Raw genomic sequence first — 18,826 nt, forward strand, 5'->3', positions numbered from 1 at the left:
CCCCTCGAAAGCTGTCCCATTTCCTCTCCTCTTCTACGACTTAAAGAAAAAACAACAACAACCAAACAACATCTCACTGGATATTATTAACCGATTCAAGGTCGGGAATTGTTGCTCCTTTAATTAGTACCGTAATCTAAAAGCCCAACTGGGTTTAGCAGTCAACGGACAATTCATAAAAGTGTTTATCTATTTTAACGACTCCAATGTTTGTGTGGTTTTATGGTCTTTAGTCCGCGTCTGCTCTTATCAGCTGTTCTGGGAAAAGTTTCTCTAAAGTTAGATATTCTCGTCATTCACTTACCTTTATTCAAGTGTTTGCAAAGTGTCCAACTCCACTGAAGTAGACTGGTGTTTGTCTCTGAGGTGAATTCAGCGACCACAACAGCGACGCCAAATAGCGGATAACATTTTTTTTTCTCACACGGATGAAAAAGCAGTGGCAGCAACAACTCACAGACGGGTAGTGTGTGGAGCTAAAGTAAAGGAAGTAAACCACTTCCGGCTGTGCGTTTCAAAATACATACACCCGTTGACGTTCAACGCTGCACTGTTTTATTTTTTAAGGCGAGTAACTATGTTTTTCCGGTGTTTCTATGGCTTCATGGGATGTGATAAAATTGTTAAAACTTCCGTACGGCCGTCATGTGACCACTGAAAAAGCCTGGACAGCCCTGCCTGTTTTCATGCAAATGCCATTTAACTATATTCCACTTACTTCTTCTCACTGACAGGAATCATAGCGCACACAATGCTATATGTGTAAAGAATATACCCTCTGCAAATCACAAACTATTGTAAGGACTGTCATAGAAGATAGTCATAGAGAACACATTAGCGTTTACTCACAATTAACAACGAGCCACACATTAGACTATACAGTGTATACAAGACGCTCTATATATACCTACTTTTCCTAGGAGAGCAATAAAGTTTGCTAACTCATTTTATATATAAGCACAAAATTAAATATTAATATTTATTATTGTTTTATGTTTTTGTTGAGTGAATTCACCAGTTACTGATTTACATACTTTTAATCTTAGAAATAACAGCAACAACAACAACACTGTTACTGAAGCATTTGAGTCAAATGAGAGGTGGCTATTTAATGGCATGGGTTTCAGTCCTTTCCTTGATACCAGCAGGTGGTATGAACAGGTATATTCTAGTCAGCACTGTGGGCAGGACTAGAAATCATTCCAAACAGACATTTGTATAAGAGGAGGTGAGATTGTGGAATTCAGATCAGTATTAAATCTGACTGACTGCTGATTTGTTAGTTGTAAGGTCCCATAGGAACCAGAAGAGGGCAACCACTCACCATCACGATGTTGAGCCTAGTAGACTAGTAGAGAGAATTTCAAAGGACGTCACGTTAAAGGATTTATAGTAGAAAGAGAATGTAAATAGACCTTCAATTATTAAAGAGGATTCCTTTGATTGTATTTCAGCCACAGTGAAGAGTCAGCTTGATGGACGCAATTGAGAGCGAGGGAGGCTGGCATATAATAAAAGTCATAAGTTAGACCAAAACCCATAACAGTCACAGTGTACATAATGACGTACCAGGAGACCCTAAACATAAAACATTTATGAATTAAATATATTCCACTTGTGAGTTTGTCATATTCTCTGTCAAACATTTTTTTTTAGAGAGCTGAAGGGGAAATATGCATATTTTGTGGCCTTTGTGTTTCTGTGTGAGTCACATATGTGATTCAATGTGTCGCCTCATGCCCCTCACAGTCAGTCCAAAGACCCAATGAGTAAAAGGGTAATATCTTCAGGAGTCGGGATGAACAATACACTGACTGTGTGACAAGTCAGTGACTCGGCAGTACCTTACTCATTTTACTTCTGACCTTGGGTAAAGTGCATGGGACTGTGCCAGAAAGATTAGCTTGGGTAAAGGAGAAGGAAGAAGGAAGAAGGAGAGGAGATAAAAGGTGACAGATGGAAAGAACAGGTGACTAAAAAGGTGAGAAGTTGCAGAGAGGAAGCAGGGAGTAAATGTTAAAGATGAATGAGAGGGAGGTGAAAAGAGCAGGAAAGGGAAAGTAAAAGGAGGAACATGAACAAGTCGGAGACTATAGGGTGACAATTAATGGAGGAAAACAAATGGCTAGATTCAGAAAAAGTAAAAGGAGGAGAGTAAAAAACAAGAGAGTCACAGAGAGAGAAAACAAGGAGAAGAAGGTAACAGGAGGAGAGGAAAGAACTGAAGAAAAGAGGATGAAAGGAGCAGTGCAGGCCTGGATGGAAAGAGGATGAAAGGATGAATTAGATGATATAGAGATGGGAGGACACAGAAAAGAAACAAAGACGGTGAGACATTGAGCAACAGAGTAGGGGGAGAATACATGATGTGGAGGGAGAGGGAGTCGGAGAGGAGATGAGGAGGCGGTGGGGTGGTGATGAGTCATCACCAGACTATCAGCCTTGGTGAGTTCCGCTTGCTGTGTGGGTGGCAGTGTGACACATATGCAGAACCACACACTCAGAGGGATGCCGGCCATCGTGCTGCTTATACGTCTCCTCCTGCTGCGGAGGCAGACGGGTGGAAGACAATACAGGGATGCCACTGGGACACGCAGTTCACACACTCATTCACATGCAGCCCTTTTCTCTGACACACACACACACATACAATGGTGATGGAGTGAGAGGTCTCATTAGGACTCTGAGGATGGATGGATGACTATATACAAAGGCGGCTGTATGGAAAGAACACCAGAGCTGTATACACCTCATGCCTTTTTGCATCACTCGCATACTCTTTCCTTCATCATTCATAATTTATTAGGTGGTGCATATGCAGAGGCGGATGTTGCAAAAAGGGAACTGTCAAGAGAGGATGACATGCAAAATAAAAAAAACATGAGGTTAACGCATACAATGCAGTGCTATGTTCCTCTTTCTGAGGCACTCAGACAGATAGCTTTATGGACTTTCAAATAATTATTATCTCATTGATGCGGTCTTTAGCCATACTTAAAAGCCATGCTATGGTGTGCCAGTGCGTGTTAGACAAGACTAGTGTCATGTCGTCCAATTAACAGAAATTGTAGCTGTTGTACATGTGGTGCGTGTACATTATACAGGCTCTTAGTCTGATCCTACACTGGGAAGAAGGGGCAGACACCCTGCAATAAGTCACTTCCACTGTGACAGGAAAGCTCTCCTCGCTTTATGTCTCCCTTCGGTGCTGAGTGATCACAGAGTTGCCATGCCAACAGATTGGGGGATTCCTCATTCTCATCTAGGCCAGTGCGCACACAAACGCTACACACATGCAAGTGCATGCAACCAAACAAACAAACGAACACACATACACACTTTTCCAACAGTTTATCAATAGGTTGAATGTCATGCTGTTTCCCTGTTCTAATCATGGCCGTGTAGTTTTAAAATCAATGTGTGTGTGTGTGTGTTTGTCACCGAAACAATGTGTGAACGGGAGCAGATCAACCATATTTTAGCATCAGCATGCAAACCAGCAGCATCAGACCCGAGCAAAGGCACTGACGTAAGTAAAACACACACATACAGAAAAGAATGACTCAGTTCACCAGTGAAATTTGAAAACCTTTGTAGGAATATGTTTTTTTAATTTTCAAACTCTACATACATTCATACATCTCTCAATTAGAGTAGCAGACAGTACGTGTGTAAAATCTGTATCTGTGTGTGTGTGTGTGTGTGTGTGTGTGTGTGTGTGTGTGTGTGTGTGTATGAAAGGGTTGCAGGTTGGGGGTTCCAGCTGCCTTCTGCACACCTGCATATTTATTATGTGCTTACAAAATGTCATGGAGACACATAATGAGTGACAGAGAGACAACATGGGCAGAACGACACTAAGGGTGTGTGTATACATGTCTGAGTGCATAAATGATAAATGTAGTTTAAATTAATGATGTATCTCCATATGAGTACTTGCTGTATACATGAACATTAGGGGGGTGCACTGAGAGGTTTTCCAACTAGATAGATCGTATACATAACTCGCGTATAAAGGAGTATAATTCTGAAATCCACTGTTCATATTCTGAATGAGAGCTAGTTGTCCACGGTCAGGTTACTCTGTAAACATTTCAACAGTAAATCTTACTGAAAATATATTTTGCTATGATAACCTGCATAGGTCTTGATTAGAAAACTTTGATATCCCTTGAAGGGGCATAAAATATCACATTAACAGCCGCCTTTCTGATTACAATGAATATGAGTTTACCGACTTGTAAACATAAGTAGTTTTCAGTGCCCCTTGTGAGTGTGTGGGCGTGTATCTGTGAGTGCATCTATGCATGTTGCATGTATGAGGTCATACATTATGTATGTAAGTATGGGATGGAGTTGGTCAAGTATGAGTTTGTCTATGTGCATGATCAGTTATATACATGTGCCTGTTAGTATGCCTGCATATGCAACAGCATTTGCATACACACATACTTACACACAGAATCACATATACATAAGTGTAATTGTGGATGTGTATCAGGCATGCTTCTAACCCTGCATTACTGTATGAACACATGACCGTGTGTGTGAGTGAGTATGCTTTAGTCGCTGTCTTCTCTCCCCTGGGTCTCAGCCAGGCAGCTCTCATCAATATTCTCCAGGCTCTCGGCATGCTGGATGCTGAGCTCAGAGAGCGGGATGCTGGGTAATGTAGTCTGTTCGGGGTAGAGCCAGGGCTTGAAACCAGGGTTGTGTCTCTGCTTCCACTCTGAATACTTCAAACAGGCTTTGTTGATCTTCTTCATTGCCTAAAAAGAACAAAATAGATGAACTACACGGGTAATATAAACATTTTTTTTTGTTAAATGACCATCAACAACTAGCAGAAAGGAAATGATTGTACTTGAATGCGGTGCCAATATTCATTCTTGATCAATGCTCAGATGGCAGACTATTGGTTTAAAAAAGTTAAACCAAAAGGTATTGTGTTTATGTATCTATAGTATGTACTATATTTTACAAAAAAATTAAATTAAAAAAATTATTATTTTATCTATTGTGTTGAAGTCATCAGCTTGGTCATTTCCAGTGGGATTTTTTGTTATTTTATCACAAAGATAGATAGATAGATAGATAGATAGATAGATAGATAGATAGATAGATAGATAGATAGATACTAACTTTATTGATCCCGCGAGGGGAAATTATTTTGTTACAAGCAGCAATAGGTTACAGAGCAGCAATAGGTCACAGGTAAAAAATCTTAATATTATATAAAAAGAAAAATACAAGAAAAATACACATGTCACAATATATACAGTTATAATATAGTAAAGATGTTATATAAAAAATGCACACTATATACACAGTGAATAGAACAGAATAATATTAAATCAACTAAATAAACAGTAGTGCAGAGGTTTAACGATTTGATTTGGCCCGAGGTGATTTATTGTACAGTCTTATAGCAGTAGGCAGGAATGTTCTCCTGTACCTGTCCTTATGACAGCGGAGCTGGATCATTCTGTTGGAGAAAGTGCTCCGCTGTCCCTGCAGTAGGTGGTGGAGAGGGTGGTCCTGGTTATCCAATATGGATGATAGTTTCTTCAGTGTCCTCCTCTCCACCACCTGTTCCAGATAGTCTTGTTTACAGCCGATGATGGAGTCGGCCTTCTTAACCAGTTTGTTAAGTCTGTTGGTGTCTCCGGCTCCAATGCTGCTCCCCCAGCAGACTACGGCGAAGTACAGTGCACTGGCCACAACAGACTGATAGAACATCTCCAACATCTTGCTGCACACGTTGAAGGATCGAAGTTTCCTCAAGAAAAAGAGTCGACTCATCCCCTTCTTGTACACAGCGTTGATGTTGGCCTTCCAGCTCAGTCTGCTGTCGATGGAGACACCCAGGTACTTGTACTCCTTCACCATGTCCACGTCCTCTCCCAGAACTCTCAGTGGCTGTGGAGCCGTCGTCCTCCTCCTGAAGTCGACCACCATCTCTCTGGTCTTGGCCACGTTCAGAAGCAGGTGATTTCTACCGGCCCACTCCACAAAGTCATCCACTACTGCCCTGTACTCCTCCTCCCGTCCGTCCCTTATACACCCGACCACTGCAGAGTCATCAGAGAACTTCTGCAGATGGCATGACCCTGAGTTGTACTGGAAGTCAGTGGTGTATAAGGTGAACAGGAAGGGAGACAGAACAGTTCCCTGTGGGGCTCCAGTATCACTGACCACCGTATCAGACAGCACACGGCCCAGTCGGACAAACTGTGGTCTGCCTGTGAGGTAGTCAGTGATCCAGGAGACAGTGGACGCGTTAACCCCCACCTCCCGCATGCTTCTCACTCAGTAGCACTGGTTGGATGGTGTTAAATGCACTGGAGAAGTCAAAGAAAGTGATTCTCACAGAGCCACCGGTTCCATCCAGGTGCGACTGAGCTCGTTGCAGCAGGTAGATGATGGCGTCGTCCACTCCCACATGAGGCTGGTATGCAAATTGCAGAGGGTCCAGTGATGATTTCACCTGCGGTCGGAGGTGGGCCAAGACCAGCCTCTCCAGCACCTTCATCACATGGGATGTGAGGGCAACTGGTCGGTAGTCATTGAGGCCAGATGGTGTCGTCTTCTTAGGAACAGGAACCAGGCACGACGTCTTCCACAGCACCGGGACTTCCTCCTGCTTCAGGCTCAGGTTGTAGAGGTGTTGTAGGACATCAGACAGCTAGATGGCGCAGGTCTTCAGGACCCTGGGGCTGATGCCATCAGGTCCCTCAGCCTTTCCTTGGTGGAGTCTCTCCAGCTGTCTTCTAACCTGGCCAGTCGTCACAGAGAGGGGGGGGAGGGTGGTCATGGTGTCGGTGGTGGAAGAGCCCTTTGAAGTAGAGGGCTCATTGTCCGTGCCGCTCACCAGGGGGGACAGAGGGGGGAGGGGAGGAGGCAGCCGAGGTGTTTGTGAGGTGAGGTGTGTTGAGGAGACAGATGAGGGCTGTGAGCTAAATCTATTGAAGAAAGAGTTTAGCTCGTTGGCCCTCTCCAGGGAGCCCCCTGGTTGTCTCCCTCCAACCTTGAAGCCAGTAATCAGCTTCATCCCGGTCCACACCTCCCTCACATTGTTCTGCTGGAGTTTGGCCTCCAGCTTCCTCCTGTAGGTGTCCTTGCACTCCCTGATCTTCACCTTCACAAAGGGATTGCTCCATCCCAGGCTGCTCTCCAGAGAATCTTTACCTTATTTCAACAAGTACGCACACACCCTCAAACAGACAAACTAACACTGAAAACAGTATGTTTCTGGAATGTGTAGGGGACAATATTTGCTGTTGATTATTGGTTGTATAAATACCTGTGGATTAACACGTCACTAAACATACAACTCACTCACAGGATATGTGTTAATCTGCAAAAGACTTACGCGAGGAGCAAGGAAGTGGGAAGACTTGTTGACAACCCACTTGGGTAACGAACCTGTAAAGAGAGATCGAGTGAACAGATGAAGATGGAGAACAGGGTGAGATTGACAGAGAATGAAAGTGAGAGAAAGAGAATAAAACAGGAGGGTGGGGAAGATATAAAAGAGGGATTTGAAGTTTTCTTTATTACATGTCATGTCATTCAGGATTAAATACAGAGCCAGGCGCCAGAGTGAAATAGATTCTGTCCTTCATGTGGTTACTATGGCGACTCATTTTGACATAAAGGCAGGGGAATGAATCATTCATTAGAACTTTGTGTTAAGCGCCTGAGTGTGTGTTTGTGTACCAGTGTCCTTCAGTCTTCTGTGTGAACTGCTATTTATTCATTACTGTTAAGTTTGACCTTGTGTGTGTGTGTGTGTGTGTGTGTGTGTGTGTGTGTGTGTGTGTGTGTGTGTGTGTGTGTGTGTGTGTTAGTTACCTCGTGGATCTACCTGGGCCATGTAAGTAAGGGTACAGTGGTTGGTTGGTCCCTGGCTCTGGATCAGGTAGCCAGTCTGAATGGACACCGCTCGCACCTTATCCTTTTTAGGAGGGTATTTCTGTAGAGACAATAAATGAGGCAAAGTTGTGATTTGTGATATTGGGTTACACAAATAAAATTTAATTGAATGTAGAGATGAGGGTTCGTATTGGAATTAACATCCTTATTCAGAGCATGAATGTATCAACCTTGAACATGAAACCCTGTAAAATCTTCTTTCAGTTTTTGTAAGCAGATAAGAAATCACTACTTAAAAAAAAATCCTGTCTTAAGCTCTTTGTGTCAAATCTGTCAAATGGTTGAAATCCTTTGTGCAGGGTAAGCATTAGGATTCTGGAGTTTTTTGCTGCCAATTAATCTGATTCTTTGCTTCACAGTCGTATTTCTGATGCAAATCCAGTCCACACTACTCAGTAGTAAAGGCCGACTATTTCACTGCGGGCTCCTTTGACTCAGAGATCTGAGATTATTATTCATGATGATAAAGTATAGCACTGGTTAGCCAGTACTAATTGGGACAGGCACACCTCAGAGCACTTAAGAACCACAGAGAGCAGCAGTCAGCTAAAGAATCTTTATCAGAGGAACTGATTCATCATTTCCTTACGATTTGACTCATATTTTTGGTGCCTGCACCTCTAGTAGTAGGCTACATTGAAGGAATTTCTGCTGACACTACAATGACAGCTTTCATTACATCTGCAGGTTTCTGTGAAATCAGCGACAACATTATGTTCTGAGATAATATAAGCAGAGACAAATCACCGATGAGGCGTCTCTCTACAATCTTGACACATCCGCTTTACCAGGAAACTACATATCTGACCTGATAATCAGTTATAATGAGAAATAAGTTAATCTAAGAACATTTATTTAACTTTGTGTTTTTTGGCTGTTGGTCAGGTGTAACACTCCGGTAACTCACAATGTTATTCTTGACATTTTATATGTTCACCAATGAATTAACACAACATAAAGTAGAGTCTACAGCCATACTAGCAGCCCTGTGAGGCTGCACTTACTGTAGGCAGTGCAGTGTTTCAAACTAAATGCTAACGTCAGCATGCTAACATGCTCATAATGACAATGCTAACTTGCTGATGTCTGGCAAGTACAAGGATTACCATGTTCACTATCTTAGTTTAGCATGTCAAGCATGCCAATAATTGCACTAATCACAAAGTACAGCTGAGGCTGATGGGAATGTCAATAGTTTTGCAGGTATTATGCAAAAATCAAGGTATCACCAAAGTCAGTGGGCTTCATCCTCTGTAGAGAAAATTCCATCCATCCAATAATAGCACTACCATCCCTGGAGCTATGCTGCTAAAAAATGTGCTCAATAGATCAACTGACAGAGTAGTCATTAGCGGTAGCCCTAATATAAATATATATAGGCCCCTCTTACAAGTTAGACAGTTACTACGGGGAAGTGGCAGATGGATCTCAAAGGATGGTTGCTGAAAAATGGTCCAAATATAAAGACAGAGAAACAGTTGTTTACCGCCGGTAAGAAAACATATTAATTTAGAGTTAAGAGCACACACACACACACACACACACACACACACACACACACATAACGTCTATTATGTTCGTAACCACTTGTTGATGCAGGAATGCGGAAGGCGTAAGTCAACAGCTGAGAGTCACATGAGAGTTCTTATCCTTTTGTAAACATTATATTAGCGAGCAAAACTGAGAAACAGAAACCGGAGTACAAACAGAAATGCAAGAGAGCCAGAGAAGAAAATGGAAACGAGACAGAAAAGACAGGAAGTCAGATTGAGAGATGTTCAGCTGAAACAATGACTTGGTTAATTAGTCGATTGTCAGAAAATAATCGGCAACTATAATGATAATTGATTCATCAATAAAGTAATGTAGCTTGGCAATTGTGAGGATTTGCTGCTTTTCTTTGTCTCATCAGATTTCTTTTAGAACACTGCGAAAACATTTAAAATATTTCTGACATTTTATACACCGAACAATAGATTAGTTGAGAAAATAATGTGAAGATTAATCGATAATGAAACTAAATGGTTGCTGCGGCCCTAGAGAGAGGTGATGAGTACAATCTTTCACACAGGAGAGTTCTTGTCCTTCTTCCTCCTGTTGAAGACGAAACAGAGACATACGGCCAAAGAAAAAGGCGTCTGGCCAGATTCCAAACCCAAAGTCACTCGGCGTTCTCTAATCAGTCTGTTTGCTTTACTGGCCTTTGGCATTCAAATTACTCTAGTTCTTAAAAAGCAAGACTGGAAGCTGAACTGAGAACACAATGTATTCAACGGAATCAAATGAACTACCCTACACTTAAAGTGAAGCAGTGCCAGCACACAGTATATCAATCATTCTCCCAGTTAAAAGCAAGAGGTATGAGGGTGCTCTCTCTTTAATTCCTGGATGCCGTGGTAGTTTTAAATGACTGACAGACACACACACACACAAACACACACACACACACACACCTTTATATTGCTGCCTTTCCACAAATATTTAAAGACTTCTTCTAATCCAGCACAACGCCCTTAAGCTCGCTAAACTGGATCAACGTTCATGTCGGCTCACCGACTCAATGTGCACGCATTTCAAAACGGGCCATTTGTTTCACAATGCACCTTTGAACACATATGTACAGAGTACTGAAGGGGTGAATGAGCAGGGTCCCAGCTGAGCATGTATAAGCTCTGTACATAAGTGTGTGTGTGTGTGTGTGTGTGTGTGTGTGTGTGTGTGTGTGTGTGTGTGTGTGTGTGTGTGTGTGTGTGAGTGAGTGAGTGAGTGAGTGAGTGAGTGTGTGTGTGTGTGTGTGTGTGTGTGAGCACTCACGGCATGTTTGACAGAGTAGTTCATGATGATGTAATCTTTCCCCATTGGCAGCCAGGAGCGAAGCGTGATGACATCGCGGTTCCGAAGAGGACTTGGACAAGTCCCTGTTAAAATACAAGATAAATCTGATAAGCAAAACATTGGACTGTAGATCAATGTGCACTTTGCGTATGTCTCTGCTTCCATTCACAGCCCCAAATAATATTAGTGACAAATGACTGCTTTCTGTGAACAGCTTATGTTTACGCTCCAGTGTGGGACATACACGAGTAGTAACCAACATCCGCATTGACTGTAAGCTTCCCAATATCGAAGGTCTCGATGACGTTTGTGTCCCATTTCCTTCTGTATTCAATGTCATGGAGAACGTCATACATGGACTCAGCTGACACGTCCTTACACACCATCCGACACTGAAGAAGAGAGACAGACAGAAAGAGACAGAATGATTATTTTTAAAAGCAGTAAAGAAAATGTACAGAGCTGACATAACGGAACCATAGACTAATCCAGATTTACCGAGTGTACCATACATAAAGCATGGAAAACATTTCGGAGCTCATACAATTTTAATGAAGCTGCATCCCATAAACGCACAGTAAAGTAGAGCTGCAAAGTTTGTCGCTATTCATGGCAACAAAAGTGGGTGTGAAACAAACACAAACACATCAATGACGAGCACACACTTCCAGATTCATGTTAATCTGATGTGCAAAAAGAACAAATAAACCCAGACACACTCAGTTTGAAAGTAACATGCACACCTAACTGCGGGCATAAATGACGTGTAAATTATTAGACATAAGATGGTCAGAGTGTATCAGTGTCAGAGGGCAACGATAGAGACAGTGTGTGTGTGTGTGTGTGTGTGTGTGTGTGTGTGTGTGTGTGTGTGTGTGTGTGACAGAGAGAGAAAGACAAAATTAGGATTAGCATTAATAGAAAAGCCACTGATGACCGATGAGCCATTACTTGACCTGAGCCCTTAGATTATAAACAACACAGTCACTACAGGATCGAGACACAAACACAGTCTGTCAAATGGTTTGTGAAGGTAACAGGGCAGCAGGAAGTGATTTTTAGAGGCCATAAACATCCTAAAATCTACTTTTAAAACAACCTTCACATAAATTATATGGATACATTTTAAAGCAAAATCTAAGAGGGATCAATTGTTTATACATTCTTACTTGTTAATTTGAAACAAGTATGATGCAGTGTGTCACGGCCTATAATGATACCATAGGGACTGCTGCCTATGTCGGCTTTGGAGTAGATGGCACTGTACATACACCCTGTGTAAAGAGAGGTCTGCAGCCCTTGAGTAAAGCCGTTACTACAGTTACAATTGCCAGGGGGAATTAGTCTCAATAATAACAACAAAGAAGAACAGAACAATGGAGGATGTGAGACACAAAGAACAAGCGTGAAAGGCTAAGAGGGCCCAAAAGAAAAACAGAGCAAGAGGAGAAAGAAATGGAGTGCAGGTAGTTGTCTGTCCCAGGCCATTTTAACTCCAATTACGAATCAGCTCTGGAGGGTTAAAACTCTATCTGCACTATCTTCCTCCCCTTGATCCTCGAATTAAAGAAAATGACCACAAACTTCATTCTACATCTGGCTGTACAGCTCTCTTTGGTGGACTTGGCATTTTAAAAAATGTTATCTGAAGTGCTCATTCAGATATGGATCTACAATGTCCTTTAATTCAATTACATTCTGTCATATGAAAGAGTAACATGACATGACTACGGAGCCATGTTAGCAGCTGTGAGGCTGTATTTAGGCACAGCGGTGCTAACATCAGCATGCTAACATGATCTGAAAATACTAGCATGCTGCTGTTTAACTGGTACAATGTTTAACATCTTAGTTGAGCATATTAGCATGCAAGCATTTGCTTATTAATGGTACTGACAGATCCACTGAAAAGGCACCATTTCAGAAATACCCAAATTAAGTGAAGTTAATAGAGACCAGATATCATTTTAAATCTCAACATCCCATTTTGGCTTCCAAACCCAGTTATTCAAGAAATTTAATTTACTACCTCTAAATCCAAATTGGAAATGCATGACAACATGAGAGCTATGCCCACTTGTTGCTGCTGTCAAATTAAATTTAATATAGCAATGGCCACAATCTCACAGGGCTTCACAACCAGCCACACTGTGAAACAAAAGAAATCAAAAGTGCTAAATTAAAATGCCATCTCTTCACTGAGAACAAGGAAATGTAGATTGGGTTCAGAGACTGATATATGATTTTAAGGTCAGAGAGTAGTAATTATAATATGGACAGAAACTTTTTAAATAAATGTTCAGTTAGACTCCTTACTTTAGGAGTATTTCCATTTTATGTATTTTTATCTGACAGCTAAAGCTAATATATATATATATATATATATATATATATATATATATATATACACACACATATACATACATACATACATATATATATATATATATATATATATATATACACACATTGTTATAGATTAATTGATCCAAGACTCGTAGGCCACGAGGTACATCTGTACAATCCCATCTCTGAATAGAATTGAGTCCAGAACAACAACAACACTAGCTGTGGCCTTGATGCTAAAACATACAGTATAATTGAATTAACACCTCCATAGGACAGAAAAAAATAAAATTAGAATTGTCCTGCAAAGTCAGACCGATCAGCACTAAAAAAAACAAAGGTCTGGCTGCACACATTATTATTCTGCTGTACGAGAAATAACACTCTACTATTATTTATAACTGACATGGCTCTTTATACACTAAAACCAGGTACAGAATGAGAACGTGGCCTACACTTACATACACACATAAATAACTCCTATACTACTTCTAAATAATGAGTACTTTTAAGTGTAATTTCTTGTTAAAACTTCTATACTTTACTAAAGTATAATTTTGAATGCAGAACTTTGTAGTATAAAAACTGTTAAGTAAGTAAGAATGCAAGTAAAGTTTCCAGCATTGTGATTAAGAAACCAGAACATGGAGAAGGAAGATTATGAAGACGAGCTCATTGACTGTTCAAATGTCATTAGTCATCTGATACTGATGTGCCTAAACTAATTCATTGTCAGTCTATTGAAGACAATAGTTAAAACTTTTCACATGTATTCTGTTATTACCCAGAGTGTTAAGAGAGGGTGTGTGGGGCACAGAATGAAGGGATGACTGCAGATTGACATTACAGGGAAACAATAATGCATTTTGAGTCCTGCTGACGCTTTGCCTGTTACATAATTAAAGGTTTGTTTCTTACTCTCCACCAAGATCTCTCCACACTGGAAGTACAAACACACATACAGTATATACAGTATGATGGGATTTTCAAAATAGACTGTGCCAAAGCCATGTTTGTTGCCTGAGCAAAAAAAAAACAGATGTATTATATCAGAAGGCAACCATACGTAAATAATGATCTTATATTTGATATCCATGTGTAGACAGATTGGAGAGGACTTGCTGGTCAGAAAAGTCCACAGGCAAACTGAAACAGGATTAGGAGGAAGAAGTAAAACCAAATGAAAAGGCAAAAGAAGAGAACTGCGGGGAGCAGAAGGCGTTCAGTGCAGAATGCAGACCTACAGCCAGCTAAGTACATGTGTGCTTAATTCTATTACACACTAATTCAGTGAAGTCAACAGATGAAGCAAGGAGACGGAGATAGAGGCGGGTGAAAGGGAGTTCAGAAAGATAAAGCAGAGACGGAGGGAGACAAAAAGGCAGACAAGTAGGTACACGAACAATACGTGCGCGTGTGTGCGTGTATGGTTTGGTGAGTCTTTTCTGCATGCCAGGTCCGAGTCCACACTGCGCCCACTGCCCACTCAGAACACCCATGACCTCCGACCTTTGCACATCCAACCCACACCACCTACTCCTCATTCTCTTCCTTATTCCCTGTCTCATCAAATCTTCTTCTCTATCCGCCACCGTCTTCCATCCCTCGCTCTGTACTCTCATTGTTTGCTCCTCTGGGTGCTGATGCATGATTGCAGAAGACAATTAGGAACACACAAAAAAAGAGAAGAAAATGTAAGAGTGCGTAATGTGTGATTCACAGCTGGGCTTCCCTGTGTGTCAGTAGTGAGAAAGCAAACCCAGGAGTCTCCAGTATATGTATGTATGTGTATATATGTGTGTGTGTGTGTGCATGGCAGAGCTGCAGTCGGACAGTTTCTCAAACTACTACAGTAACCAAAAGCCAACTACACACTAACACACACCCACGCATTGTGCATTGTGTGTGGAGTCATGTGCTGACAAATGATATGATGGGACGGTTACAGCTGTGATTACACTGTGATACCAAAAGTTATTATAGATGAACATGGCAGTGGCAAGGATTATGGCGATAATGGGGCTGATGATAATTAGGTTGCTAATGATGATTGCCAGACTGTTCTCTCTCACTCTCTCAGGTTTGTGTGTATATACAGTATATATATATATATATATATATATATATATATATATATATATATATATATATATATATATATTACTGCTATTCATGCTCAACACTGACATTAATCATTCGACGTGCATCAGCAAAGATGCATGCTTTTATTTTGTCTATAAATAGAAGAGCAGTATCTGTGGCATCGCTGCATGGCCCTACCCTAACCCACACACACACACACACACACACACACACACACACACACACACACACACACACACACACACACACACATCTATAAGCATGATCTATACACACTATCTGCCTTATTAACACACAACTACTACTACGTCATCATTTAGTGAGGTGAAATAAATAAACTCCTGTAACTGTCGTATTTGCATAAAGATAAAGTGGCAGGTAAAGATAGGAGCCCCATTCAAACTCCTAATGTGCGTCTGTGTGCACTTTCTACTTGTCTCTGTTTGCAGAGCTGCCCCGAGGAAACACACCTGTCCTTAACCCCTGCACGCACACACAAACACACACACGTATTACCCAGCTGATGCAGGCATGATATACCTCTCCTTCTGCACACAAATTAGACCATTTTACACTCTCCTGATTGGCCCGTTGACCCCCCTGCTGCACAGGTAAAGATACAGTAGATAGATGGGGGCTGGGAAAATCCCTCTGCTGCTGTGGCTCCTGTACACCCATATGGACACGGACACACGCACCCATTCATGCACACACTCCACTTTATTTAACAAAGTAAACACCTGGTGGCTCACTCACGCTCCTCGGACCCGAATATACCAGCAGGAAGACACACACACACATGTTTACACACTTGTTCACAGAGGGCAATGTATCCCAGAGTAAAATTACAGTAATCAGAATTCACTGTCAGATCAGAAAGTACTCCACAGGTCGGAAAAGTGGAAGCAACCTCCCAAAAACTGTCAGCTGTGAAGCTAAATCTGTCTTAAAGTGAAAGTGACAACACTTTAGGAGATTTTGAGCCAGTTAAGCTCTAAATTGCAGTCAGTCAGGCGTGAGGCTAAGGGGAGACTGTAGGATGAAACTCTTTCACCTTTTTTCCAAGTAGTTATATATGACCTACCCTCATAATGATAAAGGCATTAATTGATAAATTGCATTAAACTGTCACTTTATACCTTAACATGTGTGCAAACTTCTTTAATCATCTATTCCTAGTATTCATGTATGTTTATGCCACACATGTGCTGAATTAGTTTTGTTCTCATGGGTCTCTGTCCAGGAACATTAACATATCATTATTAATGACAAGATCAAATATAACGTGTTAGATGGTACACAGCAGTTTTTCCATGGCTTAAAGTGACACAGCTATTCCTGATGACGCCTCCACATCGACTCCCAAGACAAACATTCACATTTGAGACAAACTGCCACGACTGCTATTTGACTAGATAAGGAAGCACTTTCACATTAGCTTACCTAAACAATGATAAGGGAGGAACTACATTTTTCCACCTACTGCAACTTGTGTTAATGTTAATGTCAAACTGTACTCTGGTGCAGTTCTAGGCCTGGCTAACTGGTAGTTAATGAAATACCTACAAATAATGACAAACGACCATCACGAGTTACCAAAATAATGTCTTTAACCTTAATATTTTGTCATTAAACCCAAAGATATTTTGAATCACATGAAACCAAAAAAAGCAGCAAATCCTTAAATTACAGAAGTTGTAACCACTAAATAAAAAACATCAATTCATAACTGAATTTATTGATCTATTTTCTGTCTATTGACTAACAGTTTATTAATTATTTGTATTAGTTATATTGTTTACTGCACTATTTCAGCTATTGTTCACTTCCCTGTGCCGTGTTAAATGAATGACATATTGTATGCAGAACCAACTCCAAGTCAGCAAAGTAAGCTGAAATATTATACTCAACACTACCTAATACTATTGCTTTAGAGATTTGAAAATAGGTTCCCTGCCAGAGGTTAATGGTATCTACTCCCCTGAAAAGAAAACCTGACTCCTGAGGCTCTCACTTCTCTAAAGTACCGGGGATTTCTCAAAGTGTGCATCGGGCATTATTCACAAACCAGCCACTGTACACATTTACAAACAGATGAGTGAATCTAACACAGGATGTATTCACTAAACAGTGACGTTGAAAAAGAAATTGCACTGTCAGCATCATTTCGGGACTATTAACTAAACCCATTTGTTAGTGTAATTATAAAAAGGGACAACATATAATATGCCACGTCATCTGAATACATTTCTTTGAAATGCAATAAGCTGTTAGAGGGTTGTAGAAGCCTCTGCAACTACCATGCAGCAAAAAAAGGAGCAGTTAAAGCATGTCAGCAGTTTTAATCATATGGGAATTTAGAAGAGGCAGTTCCCTGCCAGCCCAATTACACAGCACTGCTTCTTTATTTCCTCCTCCCAATAGAAAATGAGTATGCAGATCAAATGTAGACTTTGTTTTAACATATGCTGAGGACTTCCCCTATGTTCTGTTTCGTCCCTGTGCGAGGGTGAAACAGTCTCACCTTGATTTTGTGGATGGACTTCCCCTCCTCCAGACGCTGGGTCCACACCGTGATGCCCCCCTTGTTGTGGTTCATGCTCCAGCCTTCCTCGCACAGACACTCCGCCTTGAAGCTGGCGAACGCCCGGTCGTCCGGGATGGTCACAGTGTGTCCAGACATGGCTCGTTACCGGGGGAAAGGGAGGAGGAGGGGGGAGGAGGAGAAGAGAGAGGGGCTCTATGAGACTCCTGTTGGGCCCGGAGGAGGCACGGTGAGCCGGGGGGTGAATGAAGGGAAGCGGAGACGCCAGCCACTCTTGTACTCCTCTTCTGTGGGAATAATTTGTCTAATTCAATTTCCTCCTTGCAAGAAGCTTTTTGTGTGCTGCACCGCGTCTTGTGATGACCAGTGTAGTGCGCGTGTATGTGTGCGCGTTCAGGGAGGTGCAACAACCGCAGTCCAGCCTGTACAAACTAATGAAATAGAGGTGAATAAAGCGCAGTCTCGCACAGATGAGAGGACACACACAAACAAAAAGAAAGCAAAGAAGTGTCAAAATGGATGGAACGAATGCGCCTGTTAGTTGATCCCGGTGGTTGAATAAGTTTCAGCTCGGTTAGGCAGTCCTCAGAAACAGCCGCACTTCAGACGAACCATATGTTTCTGTTTCCGCACGTCTCTCCGTTTCTCTATCTCTAGCTCCCTGTCTATCTGTCTACTCCTCTGTGTTTATTTCTCTTTCCCTCTCTCTCTGGCGAAGTCTTGCGTGAGCTGGCGATCATTTGCGGAGGTTCTCCATCGCTGCGTCGCGGCTGTGGCAGGTGGTGGATGAGATGCGGTGAGAAATAAGAGGAAGAGAGGGAGGTGAGGGGGGAGAGAGGGAGGGGGAGGGGGGGGGGGGGGGAATCAGGCTGAACAGGCAAGCGACGCAGTTACACAGTGGAAACGCCTCCCTGTGCTGCCTTCAGGTGCTCCTCGTAAAGCTCTAAGCTATGCCTTGTTAAGATATTTTGTTCTTTGTATTTCTAAAGTTATAGCTGTATGAAAACTTGCAATAAATAGTACTATCCATACCCATATTTATTTAATGTGCTTCATTTGACC

At 41.7% G+C, this 18,826-nt stretch overlaps 2 protein-coding genes across 3 annotated transcripts in view; both read right to left on the reverse strand.

The window, feature by feature from the left end:
• Positions 1 to 453, reverse strand: part of LOC137871518 (arf-GAP with Rho-GAP domain, ANK repeat and PH domain-containing protein 1) — a 47,056-nt gene extending 46,603 nt beyond the window's left edge. For both annotated transcript variants that reach the window (XM_068709369.1, XM_068709360.1), the window contains exon 1: positions 305 to 453. The gene's annotated coding sequence lies outside the window, so the exon portion shown is untranslated. The remainder of the gene's footprint in view (positions 1 to 304) is intronic.
• A 3,122-nt stretch (positions 454 to 3,575) lies between these two features.
• stard10 (StAR related lipid transfer domain containing 10) lies at positions 3,576 to 18,581 on the reverse strand. The gene is made up of 6 exons (XM_068709380.1): positions 17,744 to 18,581; positions 11,015 to 11,162; positions 10,750 to 10,853; positions 7,855 to 7,975; positions 7,373 to 7,425; positions 3,576 to 4,769 (listed from the first exon to the last, which is right to left on the reverse strand). Exons 1-6 carry the CDS (start codon positions 17,900 to 17,902, stop codon positions 4,563 to 4,565), a joined length of 792 nt encoding a protein of 263 aa, XP_068565481.1. The 5' UTR covers positions 17,903 to 18,581; the 3' UTR covers positions 3,576 to 4,562.
• Between the last annotated feature and the right edge of the window lie 245 nt (positions 18,582 to 18,826).

Source organism: Cebidichthys violaceus, unplaced genomic scaffold (genome assembly GCF_023349555.1).
Source record: "Cebidichthys violaceus isolate CVI_PGR_0920_01 unplaced genomic scaffold, fCebVio1.0.p SCAF_1, whole genome shotgun sequence".
Taxonomy (NCBI): domain Eukaryota; kingdom Metazoa; phylum Chordata; class Actinopteri; order Perciformes; family Stichaeidae; genus Cebidichthys; species Cebidichthys violaceus.

Excerpts from the sequence above, each read along its gene's own strand:
- stard10 (XM_068709380.1), bottom strand. The coding sequence starts at position 17,902 with ATGTCTGGACACACTGTGACCATCCCGGACGACCGGGCGTTCGCCAGC. Across the intron at positions 7,976-10,749 it reads ACTACTCTGTCAAACATGCC|AAATACCCTCCTAAAAAGGA; the intron begins GTGAGTGCTCAC and ends TTGTCTCTACAG. Across the intron at positions 4,770-7,372 it reads CCCACTTCCTTGCTCCTCGC|GCAATGAAGAAGATCAACAA; the intron begins GTAAGTCTTTTG and ends TGTTCTTTTTAG.